At 31.7% G+C, this 10,775-nt stretch overlaps 1 protein-coding gene across 1 annotated transcript; it reads right to left on the bottom strand.

The window, feature by feature from the left end:
- Positions 1-336: 336 nt before the first annotated feature.
- On the bottom strand, positions 337-1,299 carry LOC121729442 (trypsin-like). The gene has a single exon (XM_042117959.1). It carries the CDS (start codon positions 1,163-1,165, stop codon positions 347-349), a length of 819 nt encoding a protein of 272 aa, XP_041973893.1. The 5' UTR covers positions 1,166-1,299; the 3' UTR covers positions 337-346.
- Between the last annotated feature and the right edge of the window lie 9,476 nt (positions 1,300-10,775).

Below are 10,775 nucleotides of genomic sequence, written 5' to 3'. Positions count from 1 at the left end.
TACAAACTTTCATCCCCTATTTGAACCCGTTGGGGTTGGAGTTATAACATCTACCTGTAACCTGCATGCCAAATTTCAGCCCGATCCGTCCAGTGGTTTGGGCTGTGCGTTGATAGATCACTATGTCAATCAGTCAGTCACCTTTGAGTTTTATATAAACACAGAAGATATATAATATAGATATCATGAAAGTCTGGCTGTCGCTGCCCGGCACCCGCTGACTTTTGCGTAGGTAATTCATGACTTCGTAAGTCGTAAGCTTTACACAAAAACATAATATTTTTTTAACAATTTATATTTTAAGTTGTAAATATTTATTACACAAAGAAATTTAGTTTAAAAATTCTCAAATAATAAACAATATGTGAATCAAAATCGCAGGTGAAATTTTTATCATTAGTGCTCTTCCTGTACCAACAGGAGTGAAGCGACGACGTGAGATGACTGTTTCATCGGAATCCAGAGTTTCATTTTTCTTATTAATTTTATCATCAAGCCATGCCTTGAAAACATAGGCGTTAATAAAGTTAAGCATATGTTTATCTATGTCATAGTGTGATGTGATTTCTAATGCACATTCTCTTGCTCCCTCCGTGACAACACCAACTAATTCATCGTTATATATCACAGGACCGCCTTTATCTTTAAAGCAAGACGGAACTGTTGTGTAGATGCACTTTATAAACGCATTGCTTGTGTCACCAGCATTTCTAACATATAGTCCAACATATTGTAGCTTCTTGGTTTGGCCAGTTTCCGTATTAAGGCCGAATCCAATGGCTTTAGCACTCTTTACTTCTTCTGGCCTTGTGAAATTACTTACTAAAATTTTCGATAATTGAAATGAGCTATTCGACTTTTCCACATAAAGAAGAGCCACATTTTTGTCATTTGTTGGAAACTTTTCCTTTTGTGTTATATTTAATAAAATATTATTAACCGATGTTTTACCTCTTTTAGCACTAGTTGTATTGATAAGAACATATTTTGCTGTATCAGCACATTCAGCAGTTGTTAAGATAAGTCTATCAGCAACAATTGATCCAGCACAAACATATTCATCCTCAGGCGATATTAAAGCGACCACATACGGGAATTGGCCGATAACTGCCTTTCGTACTTCGTGTACGTTATTCAATAATACTCCAGAGCAATTACCGTTCATTTTTGTGTCATCGTCAGAAGGAATAGCTAAGGTTTCATCATCCTTAGAGTCATCATTTTCATCAGGTTCATTAGCACTTTCGGAGTTATGGCTAATAGTTATTATAATATACAGTAATAATATAAAAGAATTCAGAAAATATTTTTGCATGTTTCAAATCAAGAGTACCAAAAAGAAGATATGATTATGCACCAATAACCCAATCCAAAATTTCCTGCTTTCAAATTTAAATTCAGACATTTGCAAAATTCACTTCTTTCTTTTTCTGGAAAAGCTGCCAGGAATTTATCGTAATTTAACAGAGCAAGCGGAACGATTAGGTTCATTCTCATATTCAAAATCGGTTAAACTTTCTTTGACGCTTATCTATACCAGTCTATACTTAGTACTTACTAATATTATAAAGCGGAAGAGTTTGTTAGTTTGTTTGTTTGAACGCGCTAATCTCAGGAACTACTGGTTGGATTTAAGAAATTCTTTTAGTGTTAGATAGTCCAGTTATTAGGAGGGCTATAAGCTATACTTTATCACGCTAAGACTAATAGGAGCGAAGAAATAGAGGAAAATGTGGAAAAAAACGGGGAAAATTATTTGAAAGGGCTTATTTGAACGCGCTAATCTCAGGAACTACTGGTCCAATTTGAAAAATTCTTTCAGTGTTAGATAGCCTATTTATCGAGAAAGACTATAAGCTATATTTTATTACGCAAAAACTAACAGGAGCGAAGAAATAGAGGAAAATGTGTAAAAAACGGAGGAAATTATTTGAAAGGGCTTATTCGAACGCGCTAATCTCAGGAACTACTGGTCTGGTAAGGCTACAGGCTATATTTTATCACGTTAAGACTAATAGAAGTAAAGAAATAGAGGAAAATGTGGAAAAAAACAGGGGAAATTTTTTGAAAGGGCTTATCTCATGAACTACTAGAGCATTTTTTCTGTTATTTGGGTGAGTAAAGAAGTAGACCACGTGAAGGATCATAGGCTTTTTTGTGTACTAATTTGTCGGTGAAATATCTAATTTACGCGGGCGAAGCCGCGCGGAACGTCTAGTAATATATGTATAATATCGTTTTCAACATCTAGAACTGCCTCGGGCCCCGGGCGGGGCAGGGGCCAGGGCAGGCAAGGCGGGCGGCGGACCGAACGGATACGAAAATAGCCAGAACATAAAATACGTAATAATTTTGTGCTAATACTAAAGGCTGTCACAGACAGAGCAGGTAATGTATCACACACACAGTAGGTAAAGTAATGTATCTTTCCCTACATTTCAATGGTAGCCGCCCATTGAAATGTTTTCGCATGGTAAAAGACATGGAGGCGTCCCTTGTCGCCAGGGACCTCGGTGTGACTTCTCATCACCGCCACTTCAATTCAACAAAGTTCCGTAGAACTCGTTCTGTGGTTAAAACCTATATGACCATAAAAATTATTACCTATTTTTGTTTGGAGGGTGGCAAATTGGGATTTTGCTCCCCCCTTTTTAAAACGTAGATCCGGGCCTACCCGCTTGACGCACCTTTTAGCTGCTAAGGTGTTATACAGGCTGTTCTTTTTTTTATGTTGTAATACTATGGCCTTTCGAGTTACTTGCTATTAGATTCACTAGATAGTTCATCAGAAGATGATTCGGATTGTAACTTATTTACAAGTTTTTTATTGCATAGTCAAGAGCTCGTGCTCGTAGCTTTACACATTGGACTCTGTACTGTCACAGAATATATATTTATATAGTATTTTTATTATATAGTACTAAGATACTGTTTTTACAATCACTGTAGATGTAAGGCTCGTAGTACAAGTGAAAACCTTTATGTGCTGTCGACTTTACCTACAAATTACAATTCATACCTACTTTTCTCCTTCGTAGAGAATGAGAAAAGTATGAATTGTAGTAGGTAAAGTCAACTTGCCCCCCCCCCCCCCCTGCGCCATCGGCTGGCGACGCCTTGGTGCCAAAAACAGAACGATGTGGGCTGAAGATATTTGATTGAAAATATAGGCTCTGGGGAACAGACTCCCTGCAGTACCTGCTGTGAAGTGCTGTGCTAAGGTGACAAGAGGCAACACTGTGTGTATCTGTCTATCATACACATAATATAATATAATCACAGAAATTTTTCAACACCCTATGAAGAGAAGAGATGTATAGTACCTAATATACAGAAATAAATTGAGATTTGAGATGTATTGAGATGTATCAAAATATAAATGTATTTCATATGTAAGCTCTGTATCTTGAGATACGAAGATGTAAAAATATTCATTATAGCTGTTGTGTGTGGTCTTCTGTATCGAGATTCGAGATGTATCGTGCTATAATATACATCTTTGCATGCTATAATGCTCTTATTGGAAAACACCCCTTTGCACTAGGTCTGCTCTGTCTGTGACATGACAGCCTTAAGTCCAGGTCATGGTTTTATAGCCGAAATGCCATAATAAGAAAAAAGAAAAAAAAACATCTGTATTCTGTGAACTGAGTTTAATGGAGGTCCTGGAAGTTAGCCCCCCAATATTTTTTTTTTTTGTAATATTTTGATTTTTATACTCGTATATCGTTTGTTCGTCGTTTGTTCGTGATTGTTCGTTATAAATAATCGTTTGTTCGTTACTAGTTTATTTAATAAAAAATGTTTTAAAATATGATCTTAAGTTAGCCCCCCCCATTCTAATTTTTAATTAATTTATGTTAATATTGAATTATAAATATTCATTAATGTTTGTTCGTCGTTTGTTCGTGATTGTTCGTTATAAATAAATAATCGTTTGTTCGTTACTTGTTTATTTAATAAAAATTAATTTAAAATATGATCTTAAGTTAGCCCCCGCATTTAAAAATTTTAATAAGATGTCAATATTGAGTTTTAAATATTCATTAATGTTTGTTCGTCGTTTGTTCTTGATTGTTCGTTATAAATAACCGTTTGTTCGTCACTTGTTTGTGTAATAAAACTTAATTAAAAAAAATCTTCTTAACTTAGCCGTTTTAAATTTTAATAAATTTATGTTAATATTGAGTCATAAATATTCATTAATGTTTGTTCGCCGTTTGTTCGTGATTGTTCGTTATTAAATAATCGATTGTTCGTCGCTTGTTTATGTAATAAAAGTTAATTAAAAATATCCTTTTATGTTAGCCCCCCAGACTAATTTTTAATAAATGTATGTCAATATTGAATTTTAAATATTCAATAATGTTTGTTAGTGCTTAAAAGACGTTTGTTCTTCCTTCTTTTTTGTTTAATTAACAATTTTTATAATTATTATTTTAGTCTGGCTTACCCAGCATAGGTATATTTCGACTGGTAACATTATTCTGAAGTTGATCTTTGTCGTCTATGGTTATTGGATTTCATGATTTTGATACTTGGGAATAAGGCAAGGTTATTTAAATATTATTATGGTTATTATTTTTTACGTCTTTACTTGTCTGTGGCGCCTTGAGCGGGTTTCGCCACAGGCAGAGGTTTCTACACGCCCAGCATACACTAAAACTGCAATTTCATGTTTATTGTTTTGAATCAAATTAATTAATTTTAATAAATTTTTAGGATATCTGGAGTTGCAGCGTATACCACAGGCCACTACATTGCTTATTGCCAGCGACTAGGAGGTAATTGGCAAATATATAATGATTTGTCAACGAAACTCGAATCGGTATATATTAGTACCAGAGTTGAGCCCCACGCAGTGTTTTATGTCCTAGAATAATAATTATTATCGCACCAAAAACATTTTCATGTAAAAAAAATTTCAAGACGAAACCATGATATAGTTCGTGGTGTCAAAAAGTAGCGAGATCATGATATAGAGCCAAGTTCCTAACCTTACATACCTACTCAGCCCTAAATCAAAACCATTTTACACATAAGTCGCGGCAAAATACTTAATAGAAACTTGGCTCTACATGAGATCTCACTACTTTTTGACACCACGAACTATATCGTCTCGATTTGGCAACATTTTTAGTTTTTACATGAAAATATTTTTAGTTGGATTTCATTTCTTTTTGTAAGTTGGTTTATGTTTTTTTCTTTTGGTTAATTGAATTTGGAAATATTTCAAATTGAAATTGATCAAAACTATTCTTCGAAAAGTAATGGCGATACAGCTGTTTAGAATAGACATATTCGTTTCATTTTCATGTGCATGTGCAATAATAGAAATGGGGAGCTAAGCTAAGTGAGGATCTAACAGTTAAATGTGTTAACTCATATTCCATGAATGTGATGTGTGTGAATTCATATTCCATTACACAATATCATCAACTTCACTCGATAGAAAAAATGAAAAGATGGTATCAGGGAATCTGCAGATTACCTAGGTAATGTGCAGTTTAACGTATTCTGCATTCTAACGGTAACATATACAATATTTATTCTAGTAACATAATTTAATATTTTTGTTGTTCTGTAGACATTGATATTGATTTTTTTTTTGTATTTTTAATTGATGTGACAATGTAATTAATTCTATTTTAATTGTTATTTATTTTGTACATGAATTTTTGTGTTATTTTTTATTTTTTATACCAATCAATTATTATGACATTTTAGCTGGATAGTTTACATTGTTGCTGCATTATACTATTTTTTTTTATGAAATAAGGGGGCAAACGAGCAAACGGGTCACCTGATGGAAAGCAACTTCCGTCACCCATGGACACTCGCAGCATCAGAAGAGCTGCCAGTGCGTTGCCGGCCTTTTAAGAGGGAATAGGGTAATAGGGGAGGGTAGGGAAGGTAAGGGAAGAGAATAGGGGAGGGTAGGGAAGGGAATAGGGTAGGGGATTGGGCCTCCGGTAAACTCGCTTACTCGGCGAAACACAGCGCAAGCGCTGTTTCACGCCGGTTTTCTGTGAGAACGTGGTATTTCTCCGGTCAAGCCAGCCCATTCGTGCCGAAGCATGGCTCTCCCACGTGTAACTTAATTAACTCTTAATTAAGATATTTAACCTATTTATTATTATTATTATTGACTAAGTATTAATTAATATACTTAAATCGCATGTTTTATGATGAATCGATTTTAAAATGTTTTTAATGCTATTTTGATGTGACTTTTACTTTAATTTTAGATAAGGAAATAATGATCATAATATATCAGAATACTGGGCTTAACTATAGTTTGTGCGTTTTATGATGATATGCGTGACACATTATAATTGACAATAGTAGGGAAGTTACCTAACAAAAATTAATCGATAGTTTAAAAATATCGAATCACTTCGTAAAGGAATTGCAATCGAAATTATCGATTTCGTACTGACATTTCAGTGGTGCCGGCGATTTAAGATAGCCGCCCTTTTATATCGATTTGATTTCGATTCAACAGAGTCAATCTCTATTGACATAAGTTTCGTTTCATGCTTATGACATTTTTCAAATGTTTTCGTAACAATAATTTTATACTCCTATGTCACAGTTAATATTTATAATTTTTATTAATAAGTTAGCATTTAGCATCCTTTCATTTTTATTTATTTACAATTATAGGAAACATTTGTTTTTGTAGATGGAATATAATTTATTACATTTTGATTTATTTTGTTTTCTTGTAAAAAAAACCTGTAGCAAGGAACATGAAAACTGTCACCCATATCATCGAACGCACAAACTATAAAGTGACGTAACTTGCAAATTACCGCTTAATCGTTATTGGTTGTCATCACTAGTATTAATAAGAATAATTTATTCAATTTATCGTAACAAAAACACATAAAATACGCATAAGAATAACAAAAAAAAACTTAGAAATAAAAAATAAAATATTCTAAAAGAACCAAAACATGTTGTGAAAAAAAAAGAATAATATGTAAGTACAAAAATAGCAGTGCTTTTTTTGTAAGTACTTACATATTTATCATATTGAAACCCGTTTATGTAGAGCAAGACAGCTAGCAAAAAAGGCTAAAATGGTCGCTTTGAAGAATCATGATATGAATCATAATATGATTCATTTTTCTAAAAACGCAAAATGCAACTCTGCTTGCAATTCATTTCTGTATCTTTGTAGTTGATTTGACATTTGTCAGTTTGACAGTTTTGACAATTCATTTGCTGAATTGATTGAGAGGAATTGCTAAATGTGACCATTTTAGAACCGCTGTACTTATAACGTTGATTATTTAAAATAATTGTATGAGAGTCGTGACTTGTGTGATATTATTTTTGTGAATAATATTATAAGGTTATATAAATAAATAAATACTCTTGGCTCGCTAAATAGTGGTTTATTATTAAAATATGACCCAAAATCTATTGAACATAGGTATCTCAGTAATTAAACCGGCTGTATAACATTATACCGACAAATATATATTACAAAAGTACTATTTTCTAGGTAGAAAATTTAATTTAAAAATGATTCAGATCTTTATAACGCATTCCGCAAGACCAAGGAACATGAAATTGCAGTTTTAGTGTATGCTGGGCGTGTAGAAACCTCTGCCTGTGGCGAAACCCGCTCAAGGCGCCACAGACAAGTAAAGACGTAAAAAATAATAACCATAATAATATTTAAATAACCTTACCTTATTCCCAAGTATCAAAATCATGAAATCCAATGACCATAGACGACAAAGATCAACTTCAGAATAATGTTGCCAGTCGAAATATACCTATGCTGGGTAAGCCAGACTAAAATAATAATTATAAAAATTGTTAATTAAACAAAAAAGAAGGAAGATCAAACGTCTTTTAAGCACTAACAAACATTATTGAATATTTACAATTCAATATTGACATACATTTATTAAAAATTAGACTGGGGGGCTAACATAAAAGGATATTTTTAATTAACTTTTATTACATAAACAAGCGACGAACAACCGATTATTTAATAACGACCGTACAAACATTAATGAATATTTATAACTCAATATTAACATAAATTTATTAAAATTTAAAACGGGGGGCTAAATTAAGAAGATTTTTTTAAATTAAGTTTTATTACACAAACAAGTGACGAACAAACGATTATTTATGACGAACAATCAAAGACAAAAGACGAACAAACATTAATGAATATTTAAAACTCAATATTGACATAAATTTATTAAAAATTAAAATGCGGGGGCTAACTTAAGAGTTAAGAGCATATTTAATTATTTTTTATTAAATGAACAAGTGACGAACAAACGATTAATTATAACGAACAATCAAAAACAAACGATGAACAAACATTATTGAATATTTATAATTCAATATATCATAAATTCTTTAAAAAATTGAATGAGGGGACTAACTTAAGATCATAATATTTTAAATTAATTTTTATTTAATAAACAAGTAACGAACAAACGGTTATTTATAGCGAACAATCAAGAACAAACGACGAACAAACATTAATGAATATTTAAAACTCAATATTGACATAAATTTATTAAAAATTAAAATGCGGGGGCTAACTTAAGAGTTAAGAGCATATTTAATTATTTTTTATTAAATGAACAAGTGACGAACAAACGATTAATTATAACGAACAATCAAAAACAAACGATGAACAAACATTATTGAATATTTATAATTCAATATATCATAAATTCTTTAAAAAATTGAATGAGGGGACTAACTTAAGATCATAATATTTTAAATTAATTTTTATTTAATAAACAAGTAACGAACAAACGGTTATTTATAACGAACAATCAAGAACAAACGACGAACAAACATTAATGAATATTTAAAACTCAATATTGAAATTTTATTAAAATTTTTAAATGCGGGGGCTAACTTAAGATCATATTTTAAATTAATTTTTATTAAATAAACAAGTAACGAACAAACGATTATTTATAACGAACAATCACGAACAAACGACGAACAAACATTAATGAATATTTATAATTCAATATTGACATAAATTCATTAAAAATTAGAATGGGGGGGGCTAACTTAAGATCATATTTTAAAACATTTTTTATTAAATAAACTAGTAACGAACAAACGATTATTTATAACGAACAATCACGAACAAACGACGAACAAACGATATACGAGTATAAAAATCAAAAAATTACAAAAAAAAATATATTGGGAGGCTAACTTCCAGGACCTGTTTAATGGAAGAATCAGGTGGGTGAAACTTTCGAACAAAAAAAAATTGGGTTCCAAATTTAAACGTAGCAACTAAATTAAGTTGGATAATCTGTGCAATTTTTAAGCAAGATCGACTGTGATTGGTTGATAAAAAAAGACGAAGAGAAAGTTTAAACCTCAAAGTTCGATTTTCAGTTAGTGAAAATTATTTTGTAGCAACTCTTTCAAAAATTGTAAATTAGTGGATTAATTATTGAAAAACAAAAGGTAAGCCATTGTAAAATGTAAATAAAGTAAATTGATAAAATGAAGCAAAACATAACTATGTCATACTGTGTTCTAATACAAAGTACGTCATAGTGATTATTTTTTTTACAACTTAAACTATAATAATATGAAAAAGATAGATTATTATTTCATGGAAAATATTATAATGTATCAGTATGTATGCAGTTAATTTCGAAAATGTTGAAATGTGTCTATTGATTTATTGTAGTAATTAATTGCACGTTAAGGTTATGAACTATAATAATTTATGTATGGAAATGTATTTTCATTAATTTCAGATTTTTAGGTCCCTGTACTAGTTTGCAACATTTTAGTCTGCAGGCAATGGTTGTTAAGGAGATTTAAGGAGGAGGAGAAGGAAGGTATGGGATTATGAGAGGTGCGGCCACTAAGGGAAAATCCTCTGATCAAGTGAGGTGGTATACAGCTGGCCTGAGCCCACGCGATATATTTCAGCTGTCGTATGTAAAGGGTGTAACAAAACAAAGTAATAATACTTATGTGTGTATGTATAAAGATGCGCGTCCACTGGATCGGAATCGGAGCGTAAGCAGCGGACGGATGTTGCCTAAACCTTGTGGATTAAATCTGTTTTATTGTTTTGTGTTTATTTAGCTATGTACAATAATTTTTATTGAAATAAAACATTTATTTGAGCTCATTTCTTTTTTTTTTTTTTGGTATGTTTAGAGTGGAAGGTTTTGCACTTAAAAATTTTAACTTTAGTTTCAATTTAAAAAATTAATAAATGTTATTTTTTTTTCTTCTAAGTCCGACCTCTTGTTACGTAGTATATGACATTCTCTTTGGGAAGAATGTGAAAGAGTGATGTTGTGTTTTTATATTATTTTCCTAAAATTGTGTTATCTGGGTTTTTAATGTGTAATATTGGTAGGATATTAACCATTAAATATTCGTTATCGTGCACAAGTGTGGCAAAGTGATGTAATAACCAGAAACGTGCTCTTTTGTGTTCCCTCCAAAACTCCATCAAAAGTTTCAGTAAAGCGTCCTACCACTTTACTGAATCGACCGACTTGACTTCTTGACTGTATTGACTTTATACTTAGACTTTGACTAGACTTTAGACCTGACTGACCTGACGATAATATAGAAAAAATTGTATAAAGAATATTGTTTTCCCGCCATAATCTTATACTCGACACTGACCATGGTTATAGCCGAAGTGCCATTATATGAAAAAAAAAAATCTGTGAACTGTCAGTGTCAACTGTCATATTTTGTCATTATTATTATTTTTTTTTTTTTTTCAATTT

The sequence above is a fragment of the Aricia agestis genome, chromosome 8 (genome assembly GCF_905147365.1).
Source record: "Aricia agestis chromosome 8, ilAriAges1.1, whole genome shotgun sequence".
Lineage (NCBI taxonomy): Eukaryota > Metazoa > Arthropoda > Insecta > Lepidoptera > Lycaenidae > Aricia > Aricia agestis.
The sequence above is the reverse complement of the archived record's forward strand: the minus strand, read 5'-3'. Positions and strand labels throughout refer to the sequence as shown.